Source organism: Passer montanus, unplaced genomic scaffold (assembly GCF_014805655.1).
Source record: "Passer montanus isolate IOZ18808 unplaced genomic scaffold, ASM1480565v1 scaffold11, whole genome shotgun sequence".
NCBI lineage: Eukaryota > Metazoa > Chordata > Aves > Passeriformes > Passeridae > Passer > Passer montanus.
The window spans coordinates 20,922,995-20,950,904 of record NW_024357613.1 but is presented as its reverse complement, the minus strand read 5'-3'; the positions used below and the strand labels follow the sequence as shown (position 1 = coordinate 20,950,904).

At 36.7% G+C, this 27,910-nt stretch overlaps 1 protein-coding gene across 1 annotated transcript in view; it reads right to left on the bottom strand.

Annotated features, from left to right (window-relative positions):
- EYS (eyes shut homolog) overlaps nucleotides 1-27,910 on the bottom strand; it is a 708,088-nt gene that overhangs the window by 10,446 nt on the left and 669,732 nt on the right. Inside the window, exons 42-46 of the mRNA XM_039729652.1 lie at nucleotides 26,003-26,169; nucleotides 25,675-25,819; nucleotides 19,057-19,231; nucleotides 11,763-11,935; nucleotides 2,420-2,581 (exon numbers count right to left, since the gene is read on the bottom strand). Of these exons, the coding sequence (XP_039585586.1) occupies nucleotides 2,420-2,581; nucleotides 11,763-11,935; nucleotides 19,057-19,231; nucleotides 25,675-25,819; nucleotides 26,003-26,169 (822 nt within the window). The remainder of the gene's footprint in view (nucleotides 1-2,419; nucleotides 2,582-11,762; nucleotides 11,936-19,056; nucleotides 19,232-25,674; nucleotides 25,820-26,002; nucleotides 26,170-27,910) is intronic.

Here is a 27,910-nt window from a genome sequence, read left to right as displayed (position 1 = left end):
TAGTGTTTATATGGGTGACAAACCAAGCTGATGCATAACTGTGCTACTCAGTATCAGTGCTAAATTAGCTGCATAGTCAGCTCATTAAAAAAACAAACCAAAAAAAACCAAAAAAGCAACCAAAAACAGCATTGCCTAGTGAGGGAAAAATTCTAATTATTTGCTATTAAAAAGAAAGTTTAAAAATAAAATCCCGTGATTTCAGCAATTAATTTATTAACTCTTACATAACTGTCTAGAAGAAAAAACTTTGAGTGCTTTCTAAACTAATCTTCAACAGAAAGCTCTATCTCATCTGCTGGCAGCTAAGAATACTTCTAGGTCTTTCATCAATCTAATTCTGGCCTGGATTTGACAGGATTATATGAAAGCAAAAATAAAAAGCCAGGTGATTGGCTTTTCCTGAATTTTTCAAAATTAGAGGATAGTGAAAGTGGAAATAAGAAATTTGTAAATAAATCTCTCTGTATAAGAGATATTTTAGGAATTTTATTTTGAAGAATTGCTATGATTCTAGAAAGTGATTGAAAGAAAATATTCTTTCCTGTGCAAACTAAACACTCAGAAATGTCAGGAGAATGAGGGCATGCTCAGGCTACACCAGTCCTGGCCCAAGTTAAACATACTTAGCACTTTCTTTGATGCTTCCAAAGAGGTATTTAATTTCATTAGATGCTAGCTGCTTCCATGACCTCTGACTATTCTTTCTGAGAGAAATCCTTTTCCTCTCCTATTTTTCATGGCCCATGTAATGCTTTATTTTATACAGGAGTGAAAAATTCACCAAAAATCTCAGAATTTGGCCTGTTAGTAATAGAAGTATAAAAGATTAATTGTAGAAGACAGAGCTCTTTGTTAATACATGTATTTTTATTACAGATGCTCCACATATTTTTCTTTGAAGCTTCTTTTCTGTATGTGGTTGCAATTAGAATAAGGCAAACAGGAGGTGTCAGCAGTGTATGATGCATTAGCAACCTGTTGAAACATCTGTGTACACAGTAAGGTGCTGGTACATTGGACATATCTGTGTTTCTATGAATTTGTGGCTTATTGTGTTTATTGAAGTATCTTAGAGCTTTAGACTTTGAACAAAGGAATGTAAAAACATATGATCAATAATTAACTTGTTTTGTCATAAAGCATCATTTTTGCATAAACTACTGCTCAATACAAGAGAAAAATATACTCTAAGATGATGTTATGGATGACACAATGCTTCTGTTTAAAATCCTGCAATCAACATTTAAATGCAATTTAGCATGTTAATAAAGTAACTACAAAAAATGTACACCTTAAAGACTAAATTTTAGAACGTACTTACACTATCAAAGTAGGTTTTCTTGACATGAAGTTTTAGGAATATTAATTTAATAAAAGTTAAAATACTTCTATAAATAATTTATTTAGATTTATTTGTCACTCTGCATATCTGGGAAATGCAGAACTTGCATGTTTTACATGCTGCACAGGCACACTTTTCAACATTATATAATAAAAACTACACTTCTGAGAAGCCTCGTTTGCTCTGTTCACTTTCACTTAACTTGTTTGGTCAGTTTTTATATTGCTTTGGTTTTGGTAATTTAAAAGACTGGGCCAGCTCCCCAAAGTGAGAATCTTAGTGTAGCTTCCAAAAAGCTGGTTGAAGTAACTTTCAGGGGGAAGTGCTTTGCTGGACCATTAAATAAGTTCATTAAGTACTTGCTGGCTTTGGACTATCTAAAACTTCAGTTTTGCATGTTTTTTCTTATGACCTTGATTTTTCACAATTCAAATCAACTGTACAATACAGTTCTGGTGTCCCCAGCATAAGAAAGACATGGAATTACTTGAGCTAGTCCAGAGAAAAGCCATAATATTGATAAGTGGACTGAAGAAACTCCCCTACAAGGACAGGCTGAGAAAGTTGTGGCTGTTCAGCCTGGAGAAGAGAAGGCTGTGTGGGGACCTCACAGCAACCTGCCAGTATCTGGAGGGGGCTACAAGGAAGCCAGAGAGGAGGACTCCTCCAGGAGTTCCTTTGTCAGGAACTACAGCACAATGAGTAACGTAAATTTAAAAGTGAGGGAATTTAGGTTAGGTATTAGAAAGGCATATTTTACTGTGAGGGGGGTTGGACACTGGAACAGGTTACCCAAGGGGCTTGTGAATGCTCCATGCCTGGCAGTGTTCAAGGCCAGCTTGGACAAGGCCTTGAGCAACCTGGTCTAGTGAAAAGTGTCCTTGCCCATGGCAGAGGACTTAGGACTTGATGATGTTTAGGGTCCTTTCCAATCCCTTAACGTTCTACAGTTCTGTGATAAAACCCAGCCACCATGGGCAATGAGTTACAGAGACTGAATGCCTGAATCACCCCAATGTACTCCCTTTCTTTTACACAAAAGTACCTGGCTGTGTGATGGAGCAAACTGCTTACCTGAGTGAGTACCCAGACGCTGTGCAGTGTAGAACAGGATACCATCTGGAGAGAGAGGCTGGAACTGCAGTTTTATGTGGGTCTTATACCGGATATAAAAGGGTGCAAATGACATCCATGATGATTCATTATTTCTGAAGGATGCATCACTAATGGAAATATCTGCAAAATGCAAGAGGAAATGTCTTCTGAAAGATATTTTGAGAGGACTTCATTATTATGGAACCAGTTATTTTGTATAGTACTTAAATGCTGTACATAATACTTCCCATTCTTCCCTTTTCACAGAATAAAAATAACCTAGATAGAAAATAAAACTTAGATAATAGCAAATCAATGCCATTGTCTTCTGGGTTCCTTATTTTCCTCAACAATCAAGGCTGCAGTTCTAATGCAAAATATGATCTTGTTAGCACTCATTTTCAAATAAGTGTAAATTTCACATTGTTTAAAAATTGAAATGCAAAATACTGTTGCAGGAGTCAAAATAAACATTTATTTTCTCACCACACAAATGAAAATCCTAGTGGAGGATTTGTAATGTAACACAATTGCTTTGTGTGTTATAAGAATATAACTTTTAAGTGGGAAGTGTTCATTGATTGTTACCGAAATTTATTTTTACGATAATCATACTGAGATGTTTGATAATTCTTATTGTCCCATCTTATAGTGAAAGAGAACACTCACACAATTTCATTAAGTATACAATTTCATTGTTTTATAGTAACTTGCTCTCAGTCGGATATCCCTTCAGGATGCTTGAAGTGTATTCTGAGATACCTTTTGCTATCTTTCCACACTCAAGTTTTCTGCCCAGCATCTGCTGGTGAGCCCACTCACCCCCCAGCTGCCCCTTGCACTGCCTATCACTGATGGGCCTTGGATATGAGGCTGGAATACAGCTAGCATGCTGCAAGCTCTTGTGCCTTTGTCACACCACCTCCCTCAGAATAGGGTTCAAGGTGTCCCTGGTGGACAGTGTCCAGCAGGCAGATGCATCACTAGAGAGGATCCAGATCTCTCACCTGTTATCAGCATAACCTGACCTGAGGGTGCCTCTAGAATGGGCAGTAACTGCACAGCTGACCTTTTTATTAAATCTCCCTGGTAGATTGCAGATAATATTTCTGAGGAAGGTACATGGATTTGATGGCACAAAATCTCAGTAAGGCTAAAAGTAAGTTTTAATCACTGGAATATCAATTATAATGGATTTATTAAATGCTTGAAGGATCAGAATCAGGCTTTTGATGGGCTGTTGTTCAATTTATGTATATATTCTCAAATCACTCCAACCATAAGTATCACAATAGCTGTTATGCATGCTATCAAGGCTAGGCAGTGTCTGTAGTAATATATTGCACAATATCTAAAGCACGAAGTTCCTGGCATCTATACTTAAGGGTTCACAGAAATAGAATTATTTAGAATAGCAATTACCCTAAATGATAAATAGTAACAAAGCTTGCTAAACAGATTTGGTGCTGTACTTTACATGACTAAAACTTATAAACACTATAAGATACAAAAGACAGAGTAATACTTATTATTCCACATGGATTTTTTTTTTTCAGTAGGTAAGACAAGGCTCTTCATTAGAATTTAAAATCCCTATACTGATGTCTTCATATTTAAAAAATAATTAGTAATAAGCATTAATTCTGTACCTAGACATTTTTTCTTCATGCACAATTTGTAAGTCAGTCTCCCTTTAGATTTTTGCACAGTGAGAATTATGTGTGGAGGAACTGTGCCACAGTGTTCAATCTTACATGAAAATGTGCTGCTGCTTAAAAGGCCGCCTTAGGCAAAGGGTGTAATGAGGTATCTGAAAGTCTCTGTGGCAGATTCAGTTTCACTTTATCAATGTAGTTAATTCTTTGCTGCTTGTGGAGGAAGCCTGGACAATGACTAGTGTGAGAGCAAAATCAGCAGGATTGAAATGCTACATTGCTTGTCATTGAGAGGGATATGAAAGGAAGATTGGTATGATAAAAAGCCTTGAAGCAGAGAAAGAGAACAAGGATAAAAGGTGATTTTATAGTATCACTCAGGGAAAGAATTAAGTCCATGGTTTCATATTTCAGATAGAGTATTAAAAAATAAGACCCACAGCTTCAGCAACAGATGTCAGAATTCTTTAGTAAGGAGATATTATCCTGATTTATAGATATCAAATACAATACTCTATTTAATAGACTTCATCCCGGAACTCCTAAGATGCAAATATTTTATTTTCATTAGCTTTAAAAAGTATGCTTATTCTCAATAAATGCATCTTACAAGTGTCAGAAAGTGACATATTTTGCCACAATGCAGCAGAAAGGACTAGAATGACTTACAGTTTTCTTGTAAATGGCCTGTAGATCCTGCGAGTACTGATGATATGCATGGAAAAAATCTGGTTTGACAGGTCCATGGAACCCATCCATGCAGACATATCCCAAAACAGAATGCATTCACTCTACCACAGTGCACAGAGGTGAGCAGTATGAAATTTCATTTTTGCAAAATTGCTTCTATAGACAGACAAACTTTTAAGGTGAAGAATATGACAATTTAAGCTTTTCCATTTTCTTTTATGGCAGGCATATACACAACTAACACATCAGAGGGTGAGGTACTCTAATGATGTTTTCTTGGCAGCAAACTTATCTTTACCTAAGATAAGAAAATAAAAAGTTCAGCTAAACTTGCACAAGACAACATCTGTGTTACATATGCTTACTCCTGAGAAACTCTTTGCTAAAACAAATGAGATAAATGGATGCCTTTGCTGATCCTATAAGCTAAATTGGTAGGAACTTTGCTGTGTAACTACTGCATTACTCACTAGAACACTTAGCACCATGGGATGCATTGTAACTACAACAGGTATTTACACAAATACTTCTGTATCTGATTAATGGCTCTGTTTTCTAAGCTGAATACTGGTGTCTGATGATGCTACACAGAATCACAGCATGGTTGGAAGGGACCACAGTGCACCTGGTCCAGCCTCCCTGCTCAAGCAGGGTTATCCCAGAGCCCATGGCACAGGATTGTGTCCAGACAGTTCTTGAATATCTCCAGTGACAGAGACCCTACAGCCTCTCTGGGCAATCTGTTCCAGCTTCCATCAAGAAGGCAAAAGGAAATGTGAGTCACTGCTCAAAGGAGTGAGGACTTAATAACAAAAGACATTAGAAAAAGACATTTCTGGCTCACTTCTTCACTTGGTAAAGCCTGATGAAGCCTCCCCATGCCTGATAGCTGAGCTAGGGCAAGTGAAACATCAGTTCCACAGCAATGAGGCAGGTGTTGAGGTCCAGACTGCAAATCAGTCTATGAGTCAGGGTCCAGATCAAGTGGATCTTGATGCTGCTACAGTGTAGTTCACCACAGGATCATGGGGTATTTAAAGCTGCTCCTGAAGCAATGCAGGAGGAAACTCCTGTTGGAGGACCTCAGCAAAGCTGTCCTTGAGACCAGACTCAATCCTATGGGCTGAGAAACGCTCTCAAAGATTTAAACTCATAATAGGAACTTAATATATTGAACTCACATTTAGACACTTAAATCTAGGTGCTTTGATTTAAAACCAGTTCCCACCATTAACTACCTACCTACCTACCTACCTACCTACCTTACTTGGAACACCTTCACAAAGTAAGGTGGCAAGCACATTTCCACCTAATCATTCATGCCCATACAGGAAGTCTAAGTAATTTCAGAGTCATTCTGCTAAGTGCTAGTTAGCTGGTTGGATCTTGTTCTTACTCAGTTGGGTGAGTGGAGGGAATGGTAAGTAGATGATTGAATTTTTATTGGGACATCACATCCCATGATGACGTGGCTAACTTGGTGTGGAGGGTATTATCATCTCCTTCATTTTATCATACATGACTTCCATTTGGGTTTATATATGATGTATGTGAATAGGTAACTAATTTTATTCTACTTGATATTTTAAATTATGCAGATAAATATTACAAATGCATGTTTCCTTGTGCCTGCCATAAATATTAAGTTTACTGGACTGTTAATGATAAACCTTAAAGCTTAGATGGCTTTTCAGGTAAAATTTAGACAACGCATTTTATCCTTATGCGACATGAATACTGTGGCTACTACTTAAACGTTTTCTCATATTGCCACAAATTTTCAAAAAATGTCACTAGAAACAAAGCTTGATGGGTTTGGCATTGCTCAAATTACTAAAAGACAATAGTGAAAAAAGTCACAGTGACTCAATGACAAATTGTCCTTGTGGTTAAACATAGAAACAAAAGTGTCCAAATGGTAACCATGAAACAGACCGTGCAAGTCTAACCACGTTGTCAGGTAAACCCAACATAAATGTACATGACTGTGTATAGAAGGGCGTCTTGACATGTACAAGTTGAGCTAAATCTTACTGTGAATTAATTTATCTTACAATAGTAGTCAAAATGTGTCAAGTAACATTCTATACTATGTAGAAAGTAAAAAATACTTTTAGTAAAAATTATTTCAAAAGTAAAGGATTCTTTTTCTGTCAGTTTATCAGGTATTTTCAAAAATTTGCTGTACTTTTATGTCAGAACAATGGAATTTGACATCAAAATAATGCGTAGGAAATTGACTTGAGCTGAATAAACATGGCCCAAGGAAGTTGTTCGCCCTTTGTTCATCAAGGCAATGGCTTTATTGCTTGACAAGTATCTCATTAAACAAGGATGGAACAATGAAAACTCTATACATTTTCTTTCAGGTCTTCAAGAGTTGTACATTGACAGGCAATATTAGTAGCTATGGAATTCACAGACTAATATGCAGTTGAATAAGTCTATTTATTAACTTGTTTCTTTGTGAAAAAGGCAGTAGCATTCTGTTATCATGCCTTGAAGACAAGAAAAAATATCATAATAGATTTTATGAACCTATGTGGCACAAACTATTCCTGCTAAAGAAAACTGCTGAATAATTTAAAATTCATAGAAATACTGTGATGAAAACCCTGTTTATTTTCACCACTGGCAAGTGCTCTCCAATAGTGCCATCTATAGAATCTTTCAAATATTACATTGCTGTTCCCTTAAATAAGAACATTATCAGTCTCTGTTATTTCACAATTAACTAATCTGAAATTGTAGGTCTTCACTCCTCTACAAAATTATCTGGGAAATAAATATACTCAGTACCTATAGAAACTCTATCTTATGTGTAAATATATCTCCATGTGTAATGGAATGTCAGAGGAACTTTATTGACTTAAAATTTACTTTTGTTCAAGTTTTTCACAGTGATGCTTTGGTGATGTTGCTTATGACAAGATTAAAGACTTGATTTAATCCATTAAGATAAATGGCAAGAAAAAAAAAGGTAAGCAATAAATATTTAGATGCTAAAAGAGTGCTTCAGGGAGATATTGTATATAGTTTCTTCATCTAAACCTCCATTGCTGGCCACTGCTGGAGACAGGATTACTGGCCTCACACAGGCAGACAGTTCTTATGAGAGGAATAAGCTGCTAGAATAGGATTTAGTAGAGAATTAGAATATAAATGTAGACTGTAATTATGGATAATATCTGTAATTTTAATGTTCACATATCTTAATAATTACTATTTGTGAAAAAAGATATTGTGTTCACCTATGTAACAATGTGGTGTATAATCAAACTACCTGCTGTAAAAGGGTTTTACACTGTTTCCTCTTTCTTAGGAGGAATCATCCTTGACATTTGATCTTGGCCACTGTTTCTCACAGTAATAATCACAGTGAAACCAACAAGTCTACTATATACTTGCAGAGGAACTGAAAAAACAGGTCCTTAGAAACAACTCCCTCTTCAGAAGCCCTTTGAGAGATCTAATTAAAAAAGGTATTCACTGGCACAAATGGAATAAGCTGGAATTTGGCATGCAAATAAATGCAGGAGACTCCCCAGACAAATTACTGGAAACTCTTGTTAAGTTTTGAATATTGTGTGTTCTTGAAATAACTAAATTATTATGCTGCTGCAGGATGAATCTTCCCTTCTTAATCAGAAGAAAAGTTAGAATTGTCTAGCGCTTCAGTTGCAAACTTTAAGTCAAGTGACACAAAGATTTTATTAGCACCATGTTTTGATGTCATGGAAAACATAACTTCTTTAAAAAAAAACCCTAGATAAACCACTTCCCTATATTCCCAATCCTTGTGTTTATGGGAGTGCTAACTAAGAATTAATGCTGGGCCAGATCATGGCAATATTTGGTTGCCATTTCTGAACCTCAGGAGCTGGGCTGGCTTTGCTGTGTTGCTGTCACAGCTGTGACCTTTTCAAACCAGTAGAACATGATTTGCTGCTTCATGTGTCACAAAGAGTCTCGGACGTGGTTTGAGTCCAAGTGGCAATGTTCACACCAAGTAAAATAGACTCCTCCATAAATCTTCCATTTCCTTTCCATTTCATTACCATCAATTTTGTTTCTACAAGTATAAATTAATAAGGTTTCTGTTTGTATTACCTTTCTAAACCTTACAATCTTGTTTTATGAATGCTAACAGGTTTGGACAACACAGTGCACCCAAGAAGTGGAGTTTTAAGTTCTTGAATGAGTGTATTACTCTGCCTTCCATGACAAGGCTTTATTTCTTGGACCTGTTCTGATCTAATTTACAGCCCTGTCCTTCTTTCCTAGTGCTCATTATGGATGCTTGCCTTCCCAAAACTGGTCTTAGATTTCACAGGCATCTTCCTTCCTATTTGTCAGTCACCAGGGTGCTGTCTACCTGCTGAACCTCTCGATCTTTCTCTGAGAAAAGCAAGTCCTGGTACTTGCTTTGTCAGGTTGAAATGTACAATGAAATATTTGCTCTCACATTTCAGACTACAAAATATCACTGCACTACTTCCTGAATATGAATTGGTTTTGCACAGCCAATAGGACATGCAGAGTAATTGAAACTGCTACCTTCTCTTTGTCAAGTTGGTTGATTTCTTCTATTTCCTCTAAAACATATGAAATAATACATATCTTTCTGCAGCCTCCTGAGAGTATTGCTCAATTTACATATTGTCAAGGGTCACTGTGACATATTCAAGTAAGTCCTGTGAGTCTCACGCCATAAGTACCATGAAAACTGTGTTCTTTAACTGGTCTTTCTCTTCCTGTGCTTAGCCTTGTTCTAACTTAGTTTTGCAACCACTGAGCACTTGCTAGTGGAGCTCTGACATCTAAAGCTTAACCATAATGTACCCTCTTTCTGTGCTGACAGCCATTGCATCCTTGGTGGCTTGAGCTGATGCTCTAAGCAGGACTATCACAGTGAAGAACAACATCATCCTCATCTGCTCATATGCTTTCATCTCTCATCTCTCATATACATAGTTGATAAAGAACCTCAAATATTTTTAGTGTTTGTCAAACAAGTTAATGCTTGTTCATTGACGATTTATGCCTGAGTACCCTTAATACTTGTGTTCAGAGTGCTCTTGTTTATTATTGTGGTTCTACCCCTATTGCCCCATTTTCTTGCTTCACCTGACCTGTTCCTGTGCAATCCATACTGTTGTACTGTCTTTACCAGTTGCTGGCAAACCCCTGTTTGTTCTTACCCTTTGTTATTCCACTCTATGCTTTTTTTGCCTCATAAATCTCCTATGTCTTCTTCTCACACTTTTTTCCTTCCTTCTGGTACATTCATTAGTCTTCATCCTTTAATTACCCTTTGTTTCTCCCAGTCCCTTGGGCTGTTCATTGCTCTCTGTCTCTTTTTCTTTTGGCTCCAATAACCACCATTAATCCAGAGATGAGATATTCAATCTTGATAAGCAGCTGTTTTTTAGCAATTTGCCATCCACTAAAAATGCAAACTGGTCTTTGAAAAATCTCATGATAATTCATTATTCTGCCACAGAGTAAGGTGAAATACAGGGCACAAAGTTTGGTCAGGATCCATGATACCTGTTCATAAAAGGAAAGCTTTTAAATAAAACAGAGAGGAACACTCTAATGTGTTTATCAGGTGAAGAATTACTACAAGAAAGACAATCTGTAAGAAATACAATTTTCTCTTGCTCCAATATAAGTTTTGTACTAATAATGTGGCCATCATAAGAAGACCAATATGTATTCTGGAACCAGAACACAGGAGTGTTTACCTGATTAATTGCCTGCTTTGTGTATAGCACATATCCTGATGATCAGTGTCCTGAATCCAGATGGCATTACTTTTGAAAACTTCACTTGAAATGAGAATTCAAAATTGGCAAGTTCATATAAAGAGCCTTGAACAGCTGTTGCAGCAGAGGCAATAAAGCAAGCACATTCTTACATGGAATAAGGAATTCAACAGTAACTTTCCAGAAGCTATGTGTTTTTTTTTCATTTGAGCCTACCAATTCCACATGTAATGGGATTTAAGAACTATCTGTCTATAGGGTGAGGAAGACTGCAAATCAGGTCAAATGCAGTTCAGATTGTCAGTTTTGTGCTTCAAATTCACACAACAAGGGAGATGAACCTCGACAGGCAGTTTGGAAAGGCAGCTATTTAACAGTAACTGGAGTTCTGCAAAAGTCTTACAGAAAGCTTCTCAACAGGAAAACATAAGCTTCTACAAAACTAACATGAATCTAAGAGCTGTGGAATAGAGGGTGTGGACTGTACTTGCTTACACACAGAGGCACTTCAGGGACTTTCAGGAAAAGCCCCTGAGCTTGCAGCACCTGTGTATCCATATCGTTGAATATTCATTTGCACAGTCTCTCAGAGAAGAAAACAGATAAAGGATTCCTTTACATGATGGTAAGAAATGTAAAACCTGCAAACTGAGGACGTATTTTGAGCATGGCATGTTGAAAGAAAGTCAGGGAGAATAATCACTTGTGGATTTTTACAGTGATGTTTGCATCTCTTGTCATCATTATCAGTGCATCCCTACCAAACAGGCTGTGAAGTCAACAGGAACCTCTCCATTAGGATCAGTAGAAATTGGATAAGGGCCCAGCAGCTGCTTTCTCTTCTGTACCACTAGTGTGATCTCAAGTGTATTTTCCATAGTACTTCATTACAATGAGCTTGGGAATTGCACTATGAAATTGTTCTGCAATGCTTCCTGTCCCCTTGGTGTCTGACAAATCATGCTAGTGAATTTGGTTGATTTATTTGAAAAAATTGAAGGAAAAAATGGCATTAAATATAAGCAAAATAAGGAAACAATATATAGCAATTCATTGCTTTAAATTACTTTTTCCAACCACAAGGAACATAATTTTCTTAAATCTATTTTGTATTTTGTGTCTCTACATCACATTTAATTGATATATTGAAAAATGCTGTGGTTTTGCATCACATAACTGTGTGTACAATGTCCTGTGCATTTAACATACCTTGTTCACAGTAGGTACCAGTTGTTCCAAGAGGACAGTGACATGTGTAGCCACTAGGCAGTGGCACACAGGTACTGCCTTGCTGACACTGATGTGGAGGATCATGCTCAGGTTCACACACTGATACAGTTTCTGTGCAAAATGCACCTTTCCATCCAGTGAGGCAGTCACAGCTACAGAGGGTAAGTGAAGGGAAAGAATGCAGCAGTATTATCAAATGAAATCAACATGTCAGTAGCAATCTAATCAAGACATTTTCAAGTTTGGATGCCTATATTCAATAACCTGATCCAAAATGGTTAACAGAAAAAGAAGTAACCAAGTTCCTAATTTAACTTTTTTGTATCTTAATTTTATTATAAAAGAAAAAGGTATATAATAGGAAATATGTTTTTTTAAATATTAACATGAAAATATTAGCATCTGTTTAAAAAAAAGGGTTGTAGCTTTTGTATATTTGTTTTGCTCTAGAAATAACTTCAAAAGGCCTGGCTCATAAACTAGGAGGAGTTAAAGTGGGCATTAAATGGGAAAAGCAAGCAGCAAAAAACAGTCATAAAAATAAAACCAGCATAATGGAATTGCTAACAGTTACAAATTTTAGCTACTAAAATTTGAGTCTGTCAGCAACTGCCTTTCACTTAGTCATTGTTAATTTCCTGAATTCTTATAACTGACATATCAGCTCTAGGTTCATTGAAGCACTTGACAGAAAAGAATAGTGGATATGGCCATGAAAGAGGTGACAATCTGGGTTTCATATATCTATTATTGTAAATCTATACCAAAATAAATAATTGAACATGTTATTGCGTGCTACACTTTATGCCTTTCATCCAGACTAGGGAACAAACCCAAAAAAGTCACACTAACCTATAAATTTAAATTAGTATGAATTCTATAGAAATTGTTAAATGCAGAATACACTTGGCATTGTTGTTTAAAATGCCCTCCTTACTAAAGAGTTAAAATTACATATATTAGACCTATTTTTATTCTAGTATTTTGCATCACTGTATGATTAAAAAGTTATTCCCTTGAATAAAAACACATGGATTTTTTCACTGGAATTTTTCTCTCTCAAGGCTGAGAATGAAAACTCATATTTTAATTGGGTTTTGATTGGTCCATGTTTGTTTGGCTTTTTGTTTTGTGCAAACTCTTGAATTTTTCTTTGCACCGAGTTTCACATCCTCCATTAATCAGCCCATGGTTTCTGCATAAAACATAATGAGGAGCTTGTGAAACTGCTGTTTCACCAAACCTTCAGATCAGCGAACATGTAAACAAAGCACGGCCGACAAACTTCAGAGTGATAAACAGACATTTGGAATGAAGGGGGAGAGAGGACAGGACCTTGCAAAAGCAAAAGCACCTCAATTCATCAAAGTCAGCAATAGAATGCTTTCTGTCTCAGCTATGAATGTTATGCTTTGATCCATGAAAGCTGCTGAGAAGGGGAAGTGATTTAACTCCTTGAGTGCAAACAGCAGTGCCCCTTCCTTGTGCCGTGAGGGAGGCTGCTGGAGCTGCTGCTGCTGCTGCTCTTGGGCATTGTACATGAGGCTTCTTCCCCTTTCCCTGGCTTGTGTCTGCATATGTCTCTTTAAATTTCTTTTAATTATGTCTCTTATGACCTAACAGAAATCTGGTTTTTAAATTAATTTAAAATTATTTGCACAGAGATGAACCTGTTTGCTTGCCCACAGTAGCAATGATCTATCAACAAATGAAGCCTATGCCTAAGGAAGTTGGACTGCTGTTGAGAAGTCAGATCCAAAATTTCCTAATCTTTACAGAGATGAAGAAAGAGGAAGTGTTTTAAATATTTTCCATCATGCAGCCTGCCATGCTGCTCTAGTTTTCTCTGTGTCTTCTGATTTTGGTTGCTTGTTTTTCCAGACCAGGAGAGCCCAATAGCTTGCTAGTGACTTGAGTATCAGGGATTTAAAGACCCATTTAGAATCACAAAATACCTCAAGCGGGAAGGGACTCATAGGGATCTTTGAGTCCAACTCCCTGCTCCTTGCAGAACTACCTAAAACTAAATTGTGTGACTAAGAGCATCATCCAGATGCTTTTGTATTTCTTTAGGTATAAGAGGTGAGATTCACTCTGAGATCAAGGCAGTTAATTTCATATTATATCAGGTGCCCAGCTGGGTTCCAGTTGCCCTAGAAGTATATGAGAGAGGTAGCTGTTGGCCAGGGAGACAACTTTCTGACAGACACCCAACAGAATGTTCAAGTCAGGCAATGGGATCCTGGAGTAACTGCCTGAGCTCACCTACTAATCAATTGGTGGTGACTGGGCAGGAACAGCCAGGTTACCTGGAGCACTATCCATCCCACAAACCAGCACATGCATGGCCCTAATGATAAAGTCCTGCATTCAATTGCCTCAATACAGACTAAAGATATTTGCCTTCTTATCCATGGTGTGTTTGAGAGATGTGTGAGTCAGCAGATAAGACAGAAGAGCTGCAAAAGACTCGTGCTCCTCTGGAGTGCTCCTTTTCTGTGTTCCTATGAAGACCAGAAAAGTATCCCAGGACGTGTGTCATTAGAATGCCAGGGTTTAGACAACTGGAAAGGCCTGGATCTCCACTGACTCTAACAGGATTCTACACATTTAGCTCACCTGGAGACACTCTTAAGTTTGTGTGTCTTAGGAGACAATGTCACTGCAAGTTATTCCTATTTTCAGGCTTTTTGAAGAACATGGATTAAATTCTGTAAATATCTCTTCTATACTAAAGATACCAGTATCTCAAGAGCAACTGCCATTTTCCCCCCTCTTTTCTAAAGCATAATTTTAGGTGGGAAAGGATAGAAAGGCCTTCAAATGCAACTTTGATTTTGTGTCAGAAAAGAAACTGTATAATCTTGAATCACTTGGTTTTGGAAAGGAATCTTAATAGGATGAATTTCAGAGTAAGTATGGGGCAAAGTAAGCCAGTTCAGGAAGAAAAACAAACTCATTTTAAATTTTGGAAATTCAAATACCACTTCAAGTTCTGAAATATTTGTATTTAGGAAGCTCAAGGATGATTTAATTTAATGGTATTTTCTTTTTTGCTTCTTGTGAAATGCTTAAAAGAGTCATGCAGTATTCATAGAATGGTTTATTCAGGTTCAAAGTTCCTCACCAAAGCCAAAATTAGCTCTCAAACAAATAACAAGTTTCTGCATAAGCAAGGATGACAAGTGTATGTCACTGTTGATTATGAACCAAAACCCAAAATTTTTAATCAAAATTCAGGCAACAATAAAAAAAGTAATGAAAAGTAATCTTGCACATAAAATATGTAAGAAGTGATTCTGTGTGTTACTACACAAAATCCTGATCCAACTTTCTTGAACTTTATAGTGAAATAACTAAAGATCTTAAAGGAATAGAGAAGAATTGAAACGATTACTTAGATCCAAAATGAAACAAAAAACATTCTTCCATTAAATATGGAAAATATGCAACTTAAAATGTCATTCTCAATGCTAACAAATATGGAATTTCCCATACCTATGCAAATGTGGTGTCAAATCAAACAAGTAATCTTATAGCAGAAAAGGAGGTGTTCAGGTCTGCACATTCTGACACCTGAATTTAGGATTGTAGATGCAAGATGGGCATATACTCAATGGAGATCAGAAGCTTAATTAATTTATCAAATTAGTTAGGCCAACTGAGTTTAGGCAGATGTTTAGTGATATCTGAAACCCCTTAGGGTATCCTGTCTGACCTCCAAACACTTCTCCAGGAGGAGGTGAAACATATCTTAACATCACTTAAGTATCTCAGATAGTGCAGGGCATCTCAAATCCATATTGGCATGTATTAGCCCCCTCAGGCTGCCCAATCCATTGGACATTTCTGGATACAGTTCTTGAATTTGTTTATAATGGAAAAATTCTGAGCAAGGAAGGAAATTTCTAAATAAGAGTGGTTTCAAATTCACACAGTGGAAAACCAGAGCATTAACAAAAACCAGTCTATCTTCAGGCTGGGAGAAAAGGATGGAGCCTGAAGAAAACAAGATTGGAAGAGAATCAGCCGTATTTAAACAAGGAGAACCATGGAATGCTGCAAAAGTGTCCTATTAAATAAGGCAAATTGGATGAAAAATTTTAGATAGCAAATTCACCCCCCAAAACAGAACCTTATATTGTTTTAAACCATTATTATTAAACAGAGAAATGTCTTTTCCCTTACAGAGTATGAAAGTTATGTCCTTATGTTCCATATTGATTCTGTCCTTGCACTGCAAATTTATTTTAATTGAATCTGGCCTAATAATGAGACCACAGAAGCTCCTTTATGGGCCACCCCACACATATGGGATAGGATTTGATTTCTGGAACCTGAGTGTCGGTTGATCTTTGAAAGATATAAAGTACTGAGATATCCACATGCGGCTTGGAGATATGACAGAAAACTTATTCAAGTCCCAAATTCTTCTGAAGCCACAGCAAATGGCCAAACATCTACCCTGGGGTGTCTAAAGTGACATTACATGCTCACATTTAGCAGACTGAATCCTCTCCATTTTGTCTGATCTGTTCAAACAGCACATAAGATACACTTTTTTCTTACTTAGCCAAAAAGAAGTAGCCATAACACCTAGCAGACAATCTTGTTACATGTAATTTTCTATTTTCCATAATTTTGCATCACAAATTAAATAATAGGGGATATTATTGTCCCTTGAAAATTATATTCTTCATTTTAATATTCAAGTAATTCCCCTTTGTTTTGTTAAAGCACAGCAGTTGTGCTCTGTTGCTGGCCAGAATGTAAAGATTAATGCTGCATATTTCTGTTTCTATTTAAATCAAAGCATTATCCCTATAGCAACTGAATCTACAGCTTAACAGCACTGCACACTTTCTGGCAGGGTGGTGAAAGCAAGACATAAAAATAGCTCAAAACAGCAACCAAAACCTCTGGAGAGATCTCATTTCAGCAGAGAAAATATTTGAACACAAATCCAGTTCCCTCAAGGACTCTGCTCTTCAAGGAACACGGATGATTTGAAAATAGAAAGAAGTTCCCTCTGAGAAAATATATTGAGACAATGTTGACAGCTACTGCACTATGACAGAAATTATATGTAAGCTACATCCACACCTCTTTGGCAAGGCTTCAGTTTTCTGTGAGAGGAAAAGGTGGCCATTGTTGGTACATGCATGAATATATACTTGGTGTGTGAAGACCTAGCTGAAATATGGGGACAATAATAGAATTCAGTAGTAGGTCACTACAAATTAAATGCAAACAAACAAAGAGCAGAAAAACCAAATTATGCCCTCCTTCCTCTCCTCCCCCTTCTCCTAATGCCCCAGAAATTTTAGAATAATCTGTAAACTAATCTGGAATACAAACTGCAATGATGAAAAAGAACTTTGCCTATAATACCAAGCTTGCTATGTTTTCCTGTCACCAGCTGCCATTCTAGCCTGCCACCTGCTTTCCAAACAAATACAAACTGCAATGATGAAAAAGAACTTTGCCTATAATACCAAGCTTATTTGGTATTATAGGCAAAGTTTTCCTGTCACCAGCTGCCATTTTAGCCTGCCACCTGCTTTCCAAACGTGCTCTAGATGCTGCTTCTGGTGGTTCACCCTATGGACATGAAGGTGACTTAGCTGAGTAAATTGCTGAAGCAAGGATTTAGGTGGGTGGGTGGGAGTGGGACGTTTTAGTCCGCATTTATGCTTTTTTTGGTCTTGCAATTTTGGTTTTGTATTGCCTCTAATATTCTCATAAGAGCATAAGAAAACCATTATCCTTTCTTGTTCCTCAGAAAGACCAAATGTCAAGAGTTTAACAGCTCTGGGAGGATCCTTCAAAGTGCAGCAGTTGTGACATGCAGCAGTGCAACAATCAGAAAGCAATTCCAAATTATGTTTCCAAGTGTTTCCTTCATTACTGTATTTAGGAGAATATAAATACAGTCATAAGGACAGTGGGGAGCAATCTGTGTGCTAAACTTGGGGTTAATTTTCCAAATATCAATACAGCTTACTAGCTTTAGAAGAAGGGTTTTTGTACCAATTTTCTTACAGGTGAGGATTTGTGTCACAGGCAGGAAAACCAATTACCATATAATTCTCTCTCCAATACAGAGTTAGTAGATTGCTTTTAGTTTGACAGATATGCAAATATTTTTCTTCATAGCACACAGAAGGACAGGTTTTTGTTGGTTTAAGAAGTATCATACAGAGGCTTCACAGTGTGAAGCCTTTTTTCTCATTCAAATCTGTCTCACTATCTGCAATGTTTTCAGTCAGTATCTTAACAAGTTTTAAATCAGCACTTTTCTCTTTTTAAAAAAAATTATGCAAATATATGGAAATGAATGAACATATGTGAAAGCACATAAGGGGAAGCAAGCATAATTAATCTTGGCAGATACTTTTAAAATAAAAAATCCTAATCAGCAAAGGTTTTACAGCTGCGTTACAAAGTGTTTGAAAACAAAATTTATTACAATGGAAGTGTTGACACTCAACAGCAATTTGGAACTGCAAATGTGCTTCCTCCTTCTGTACATACAGCTTGGGCACTCAGCTCCATCTACTCTGAGACAAAGCATGAAAGACCAGAGACTCAACTTTTGGGCAACCTCTCCTGGCTACCCCCTCTCATCCCATTGATCAGCCAGGTGAGCAGCTTAGAGATGAACTGACAGACTTTGAGCAATGTTTGGAGCTCCTACAGATTTAAAATGGCTCAGAACTTTCTAATGTTGGACAGCCAGTGGTTTATGCCACAAAGGTTTTTTTAAAGGAAAATAATAATTCCCAGGAAACAGAAGTTACCTATTTTTGCCCCAACAGTCACATTTGGACATTAACTCAGTCAAACTGTCCTCTTTATTACTTTTTCTCTGCTATCCCAGCTGATCACTTAGTTTTAAAAAAAAAGTCACACATCTAATTCTTCCCATGCATTTCCCAGTAAGTCACATGCCAGTGACTTTACTGGAGCAGAACCAGCCCATGAAATTTCTTAAAAATATTCCCCAGAAATTGTTGTAATGTTATTTTAATAGTTTAATATTAATGTGTTTGTCTAACTGAATGAAATTTCATTTCCTTCCTTCCTTCCTTCCTTCCTTCCTTCCTTCCTCATTCTGTTATGAACACAATAAATTACCACAGTTATTACTATGCTTCCTTCCTTCCTTCCTTCCTTCCTTCCTTCCTTCCATGAACACAATAAATTACCACAGTCATTAGTCTAGGGACAGTCTATGCTGTGTCTAAAAACATATAAATACATATATACTTACTAAACAGTAGAGCCACTTTCTATGCACTTGCCACCATTTCTGCATTTTATTAAACTGCATGGGGAATCTTTACATTGTCCAACACTGCGACCAGAATTGGGGTGTCCTTCTGGAGTTCCTGGTGATTTGAACCCTTTATTAAGGCTGGTGCGAACTTGAACATCAAAAATGCAACCTCAAAAGTAGAAAGAAAGAAAGAAATTAAATTTAAACAGATAGCAAAAGGCAAAACAAACTGAACCACGGGACAGTGTTGACCCTCAGTGAATGGGTTCCTCTAGAATATCTTCAGAATGGGCAACCATACCATCTACAGGAGATAAAGGTAAGCTGGTAAAGGCCAGCTACTTTCTGTTCAGGAAAATGAGTGGATCATCAGAAGTTCTTCATTTAATGGTGAGTAAAACAAAATAATTTCTTAAGGAATAGACAGAATATAAAGTCAGTGACTAGGTGCAATTTTGTGTTTACACACCCATGCTCTTCCAGGAATGTGTCTATATCAGATAAAAACAGTCACAAATCCCCAAAAAATATAAAACACCAAAAAACAAACCAATCAACCAACCAAAGCCCCAAAAACCCAAGGAAAAAAAGACAAGAACAGACAACAAGAAATCTACTTAATATAAAATATAATAGAATCCAGATGTCATCAAATAATATAATGCAAGTAAGGAATGTGACTTGAATTTCCATAGGCTGAAAAGGACCCCTTCAGGTAATGACTCAAATTCTTCCCTTCTCAAGTGAATGCTTCAGTCCTTGGTACACGCAGTTCATGTCACACATGGCATTTTAAGGTTGACATTCTTCAGGCCCTTAATCTCAGAAAATAATTTTAAAAATTAATATATACTAGTATGGTAAACACTTCTGGGCCTGTTGCTTGGTCCTGTGGCCAAGTGACCTGGCATGGCCACAATTTTATTATCAAACTTTCATTATTTTCCAGAAGAGTACAGCTGCATGCAGACTGCCACTGGGAAATGATCCAAAGATTATTCTAAGTCCCTGAACACACTAAAGAATTGTTTAGGAAAACAATAATCACCATAAATATTTGTCAGGGAATACTGTAATAATTTGTTTGTAAAGATAAGATTTGTAAAGATGATTGAGTGTCAGTGCCTGGATCTATGCTCTGATTTTCTTTAAATACCATAATCCATTGGTGTCCCAAGTGAAAGGAGGAGCTAAAGCTTCTGAGTGAAGCAGAGGTGTTCCCTACTTGCTCCTTCCCAGCAGCTGCTGCTCAGCCTGTGAGCTTTCCAGGGACTGCCCCTTTGGAGAGACTTTGCTCTTCCTGGTGCTGTCACAGGATAGTCAGCCTTATGGCTCAGGCTGAAGTCACCAGTATTTCTGGATCATGTTTATGGCTCCATGTGCTTATTTCTATACTGCAAAACTGAAGATGATGCCATATAATTATATAATATAATAGTTTTTTGGATCAAATCCTAAATGACCTTTCAAAATATACCCCAGCACCCAAGTGATATATAGTCACATTTAAAGGTAGCCTTAAACATTTTTAAAATGTCATCCAGATCTATACATAAATATATATACAATTTCAAACTAAAAATCAGGTTTTAAACCACATTAGTTAAACTAGTACATTGATTTGAAAATCCTCAGAACTTTCTAAACATGATTTATAAAATTTAGCTGAGACATAGTGAATTCCTACAGTGCCTGAAATCACAAGAAGAGTTGGAATTCAGCAGTGCTTATCAGAGGCTCTCTGCTTAATATTAGAAGCAGGGAAAGGATATGATATGGAGATTGCAAGTAATCATTACACTGATTTTAAAAGCATCACTTAACATGAGTTTTTGCATGATTCCCTGAAATCACAAAAGAAGTAGACTTGCATCTGAAAGACCCAATGAATATACAATGTGATTTTTTATAGTTACATAATTTTTTGAACAAAATATAAGTAATATCTACAAGCAAGATAACTATTTTAACCACAGTTTCATGACAGACTTAAGCTATTTCCATATTTCACACATTTTGTAGCTTTGTCTATATTGACACATAACTGTTAATTCAGAAACTCTTAATAAGTAATTTAAAAATAACCTAGTTTGATGATTATTTCCAATCTTTGCATTATTGCTTGTTTGCTTTTTACAGGGTTGTTTTTTTAGGCTGCCTTATGCTTGGTAAATCCTAACTAATGTTTCATCTCTTTATCAGTAGCAGATAAAGCATGTTCTGTTCTCCTGGGTCTTGCTGGAGTGCTAAGAAAAAGCAGCCCAGAGCTCTGCATAAACAATGGAAAGCACAGTGAGTCCCCAAGGACTTTAAGGTCATCATGGAAAATAAACTGGCATTTGTGTTGATGAATAGTTTGAGTGTACCAACCACAGTTTAACTGTGCCATCTAGGTTAGGAACAGTTCTTGAGCACTGGTAAACAAAGCTTGTAATAGGTACAAGAGTGTTTTGGCCCAGCTGAGTTAAACTGAATCTTTTATTTAATGAGTCAGAGCAGCAATTTGAGCCTGTTGTGGCAAGCACTATACAACCTTCTGCACACAGATCAGCTGATGGATGTGCCTTGTTTCTGACCTAAATTTCCTTAGCTCTGCCAGTTTTGGGCCCCTTTTAATGAGAGACTGCCAACTATTCTGAATAATGGAGAGCTTTCCTGACACAGCCAAGTTAGCAAGAGGAACTGGAAGTTCCCCACTTTGTGAGTTAAACTTGGCATGATTCTGAACATCAGTTTTATGCAAGTAAACAGAAATCAGACACCAAGACTGTACACTCACAGATGGTATACTACCCTTTTTTTTGAAATCTTTTGAATTGTGGCTTCTTAGACCACACCTAGGCCTTTCTACTATCAATTTATTTTTTTGACCTTTTTTACCATCAATTTATTTTATAGCTTTCACCCCAGTCAAGCAGAGCTCATAAACCACTAAAGAGCAACTAACAATGAATTAAGTAAACTTGGTTTACTTAATTATAAGTATTTATAATTAAAATATAAATTATCATAAAATATTATACTCCACTACTCAGCTTTACATTTTGTTTATTTTTTCTGATATATCCTTATTGCACAAAGAATTTTTCCTATACTTTCTTGCTAGGATCTCTTGCCCACTTGTAAGCACTTGGTGTTAATTTGGCTAAAAAGTACACAAATCAGGCATTTTCAATATGTATTAAAAGTGCAGCAAGAGAACTGACAGAAATGGATACACTGATAAATATTTTGTATGTGAATGAAGTACTGAATTTACAGATTTCTTAAATCCTACCTATCCATAAATGCTTTGCTTTTCCCTGTGTTTCTTTGCTGTTTGTGAATAATGGGTTGTTGGAGTGCTGGTCTAAAAGATGGCCCTGACAGTCACTACTCAGGTCTTAGAGCTGTGACCCAAGCACCCAGAGGTACCTGTATGAATCATACAGCACTGACTGAAAGCCAGTTCAGAGCTCACTTTCCTTCTGTGACATAGGTGCTGCAGGAACATAAAGATAAGTAGTCTTAACCCTGGCAGGCTCGTAATGCATTCTAGCTTATGAGCTCAAACTTTCACTGAAAGGCTATATTTGTATCTGTTTGGAACTCAGCTGTGTTCTGGCTTTACTCTATTTTTAAAAAGTGACTGCAGTACCTGCAATTTTATTTACTTTGCAAAATCATTTACGTGAAGAGAAGGCTCTTTCAGCATGAAAGAGGTTCTTCAACAGTTCAGCTCTGTGGTAAGAGTTTCTTTAGCCTATTTATTCCTCCTTTTAATAGTATTTATGTCAAACAACAGATTAGTTCTATAGCCATGCTTCATCCTGCTTAGGAACAGGACCACAGGAACTTTCTCTGCTCCTCACTTATTTCTAGATGCAAGCCCTGGCTCTCCATCAGTTGGATGGATGGCTAGACTGCATCCTGCAGTCATGGTAGCACAGAGCATGAAACATCAGAACTCTCCCTCTTTTGTCCCTGATACTAGATTTCTCTCTGCCTCTTTCAGAGATGGAAGGTCTGGAAATTCAGCTGTAATTTCCAGCTTTTCTCAAATAATTCTGTCTCATTTTGTGTAGGTGAGTCATAGTGCTGAGTTGTGCAGACCTTTGAATGTGAGTCAGTTGGTTTTATACACCCTTTTCAGATTGTCCATTAATGACCAGGCTGAGTCTCTTCGGCCACAAGACTTTCAGCTACCTAAACCTCACATTTGACTTTTTAGAGAATCTGCAGTGTGCTCAGAAAACTCTCAAGGTCTCTTAATTACATTGTTATAGGAAATAAAAAAAAGCTGAACACTTAAATAAACCATCCCATTTACAAAAAGCTCCTGTAAGCCTCCAAGGAACCTCAAATTCAGATAAAGTGCAAAGAGCCTCAAAGTCCACATGAACTTGGCTGCTTCACCTGAGCTCTACCTTTACCAGTTTCTTCAGCTTCCCACAGGGACTTTGAATGGTAATGAAACTTTGAAAATTGCTTACACTACCATCAAACATCCTTCAGCATTTCAAATTAATCTCGACGTGCTGATTTCCTAAATTAAAAAACCTATAATTTTTGGTTATTAAATGACAATTTATTAAAAACATTTGTGTTCAGTTTCCTCCTCCTCTGTGGAAATGTCTTGAACAAGTGCTAAAGGCATGCAGGTCAGGGTAGAAATGGTCTGAAACTGTAGCTGTACAGAATAAAAATCCTAAATTATTGCACACTGACACTGGGGACATTTAGTCTGCAGCAGTAAGGCTGGTCTCAATATTTCTTCATCCAGTAGTGATTTCTTACAAAAGGTGAGGTACACTCTGGTATTAGAAGCAAAATGGTTTTAATAAATCATGTCTTTAAAAGGAGCCAACAGCAGGGTTCCAAAACTCTGAGTGGTTTAATCAACTATGTACTAGATAGATTTATCTTGGCTGTCACTTCCAGAGTTTCTGTGAGTTCCCTACAGCTGCAGTTTGGCTGAAGTAAAATAGTGCAAAATTTTCTTCTCTGATAGTGGTATTGCAGTTCCCACTCTGGGAAAAAAAAAAATCTATGGAGGTTTATTTCTTATCCTGAAGAGCCTGAGAACTGGAACTGGGGAGAATTCTGAGCTAGAAGAACAAATGAGATGCTGACTACGTAAGAAAACATTGGAGGAAATTGATCACAGGAAAGTGTAGATTCCTTGAAAGTCACTGTGCTCTGGAGAACAGAGACAAGCTGCTTCTGGGAACAGGAGCATGGAATGAATTAGCAAATATAATAGTCTTAATACTGTAAATGCTAGGGACAAAGAGAAAGCTGTTTATATGCTACATATTTCCCAAAATTTTGCAGTAATACTTCTTTTTAAGGAGCATGAAAAAAATCAATAAATAATATGGTAACTAGCACTACATGAACTTTGTGTTTTTTTAAAAATTATTAATACTGAATTTGTAGAAATTTGGTCATTACAACACATTTGGAACATGAGAAACCTGGAAAACTCAAAATATTTTTGCTTAAGTAAAGCACTAGAAATTCCTGTTAGTCACCCCTAACATTAGCATGTCTATAAAAAAGGCCAAGGTACTTCACAGATATTGACCCTATGAAAACAATTCCACAGACATTAAGTTTTATGATATGCCAATTTTCAAGCTGCTAAGAGGCTATGGAAAGTATAACTATACAATCCATGCTGCCTGAAAAGACAGAGATAGATGAGATGTTAATTAATATGACATTCTGAGTGAGAAGTTGACTATATGATATGAAATTGAATTTGCGTAAATTTCAGTGTAAGAACAAAAAGTGAAGTAAATAAATAAAGCAGGTACATGGGCTTAATGAAAATGCAGTGTTTTAGGGCATTAAAGTGAGTTTTATTGCTATGATTGACTTTCATAACATACCCTCAGTTTCATAATCAAGAACTCAAACTGTTTTACTATTGCAAAATGTTTTCTTTTCATTTGAAAGGCTTTCCAGTGCTTAAAATTAATTGAAAATTTACCTTGTAAATATCAAGAACATTATTTCTTTGGAAGTAAAGAATAAAAATAAAGTGTTATGAACAAGTCTTTTTCTTCATTGCTGATCTGGTAGGAGTTGAAAATAAATTAATAAAGCTTCAATATCAGTTTTGAGGTAAACATTATTATCTGCTTGATAAATATTTGCAAAAGGAATTAGCTAAGTCCTGTCTTGAGACCTAGATCATAGTGACAGGAAAAAAATCAGATTTCTTTCAGAAAGAAATTTTCAGCATGAAATCTATTACCCAAACTACCACTGCTAGTCACAGTGGGAGAAGAACATAAACTACTTCAGAGAAAGGAAGTCCTTTCAAAGTAATGATGTAGAACAGGGACACATAAGAAGAGATTACACGACAAACATAACAATGGAAAAGTTTTATTTTAGAAGAGACAGAAAATATTAAAATTATATAGCAAAGCCTCTTTTGCATCATCTTAGTTATCTTGGTTTCTTAGTTATTATAGTGAACTAATGAAAAAGCCACAGAAAATTCAGCCAAGGAGATTCTAGTTTGTTTCCTGATAAGGCAGAGATTGTTTCAGTTGCCTATGAAAGAAAGATATACAATCTGATGCATGTATTAAAAGGAATTGAAAATGGTGCAATCTTTACCTTGAAAGCCATTCTTAAATCTGGGTCCCTTTGGTAGGAGTTCTGGAGTATATTCACGATAGCCTCCTAAATAAAACTGACTGAAGACATTGAGTCCAACCAGCCTCCCAGGAGAAGTGACAGTTTTATTCTTCTGATCATCCACCTTTCAATGAAACATTAACACTTGTTACAACAAAGGGATTTGCCTTTATTTAGGAACTCCTAGTGAAGAAAATCCTCCCAGCTTTATACAGAAGCACACAAAAAAAATTAAATTTTCCATGCAAGAAAACACAGAGAACACTTTCATCTAAAGGCTGTCCTTAAGGATATCCTTCTTTTTTACCTTCAGCCAGCCTTTCTGGAGATTTCTGCCAAGATGGATGACATGAATATTGAGTGTCAAATCAAGTGGTTTGCTAATGATTGTTGCTGTGCCAGAACCTAGATTGTAGCTATATATCACTCTCCCATTACGGAGGCCTAACTCCAAGAAATCATCTCCATTCAGACCTGAAAAAACAAAAGAAGGAAAACTACTTATTCCAGGATTTACTGAACATCAGTGTGTAAAATATACTCCAAATCCACTGAAAAAATAGCAAAATATTAGCCAGGAAGCTTATGAGTTTATTATATAATTATAATACTCTCTGTTTAATTTCTAATGCTATTTCTAGCATTCTTGTGTATTTAAAATGGAAACTGCAGAGATTTTAAACATTTATAGGATTTTTGACAGAAGATTTTTTTTCATACTGCAGTTAAGTGAGTGACAAAAACCTGTCAACCCTTCAACCCTGGTGGATTTAGCAGCCATTGCTGTTTTCAACTTCCTCCAAAAAAAAGAAAAAGTTGAAATTTCAAGTTGTAGATGAGATAAGGCCCTGACTTAGCCCTGCTCCGTGATGATTTCAGCTTTCATTATAGGTACTTCAAGAGCCTCAAAACCAGAGGACACCTGCTGCTCTGAGGCAAGGGGAGTAACAGGGACGTGGACAGCTCTGAAGAAGTTCTAGCAGCTTCTATCAAGCTCCTTCAGCTGCCCTTGACTCAATAGCACCTGGAGACCTTATTGCACCTGCCCCTGATTAAGGCAGCTCTAGGATGTTCATTGATGCAATTTCCTTGGTCAGCCAAGGGCTTTAATTCTTTAAGTCTTCCTAACTTTCAGGTTAGAACTGATTGATTTTCCAGTTTGCAATGAATAATTTAATTTCTTTACATTTAGGCCTGCATGTTATAAGTGTTGTTTGTGCTTCTAGTAACTACAGTGTAAAATGTCATTTGAAGGATTTTAAGTCTGACATGAAATCATGCCAGTCTCACGAGTAAGAGTTCAATTCCTGGACCTATTCCTGGTCATGCAAATAAACACATTTTTACACTGTTCTCTTTAAAGAGCATTCAGTCTCTCTTCTCATGCAGGCAAGGGAGGAACCACCATTGTTTAGAGAAAACCTGATCAACTTGTTTCTTTTTATCAACCCCAACCTTTCTTTGTTTACAATAAAAGAACCAGGATACAAACAATGGTGAAATTGAAGAATGTTCTCACTTGTGCCTTAGGATGACCTGAATTGAAATTCAAAGCCATCAATTTCTTTTCACAACTCTCCTGTGAATTCAAGCAATTCAGTGCTCAATTTCATGCCCATACATAGGATTTTATTTGATATTTTCTTCTGTTCTCATAAGGCTGTATTGTTTTGTATTTTCTTCAGGGAAGGTCTCTTCCTATTTGTTATTCCAATGCCACATGGTGGCCCTCATTTAAAATGTGTGTTTTGATGCCCCTGTCTCAAATGCATGGGAAATATTCTTCATTTGCAAAAAATGAAATAGGTTTTTCCCCAGGAAACAATGCTGCTTATATGGTCCTCCCACTGTAGCTCTGCACACAGCTGCTTCACAGCCAAAACTGACATATTCCCCTTATTTCATATCCTGGAAATGAATCTGGGATGTACTGTGCTTTTTCTATACAGAAGTTTGTTTTTTTCTATAGAGTTACTATTCCAATGCAATGGGCATCTATAGGAAAAAAAGGAAAAGTAAATCCTTATTCCAAACACTATAAATCCACCGCCTCTGTAGAAAGTGTGCAGCTACATTCAGTTGTATAGAACGCAAACACTATTCATTTTTTATTACAATGATTTGTTCATTATTTATTTATAACTGAATGAAATCTCATTGCTTTCAGTTACACTGGCATGTTACCAGTGAAGGTTACCAGATTTCCAAACTGAAA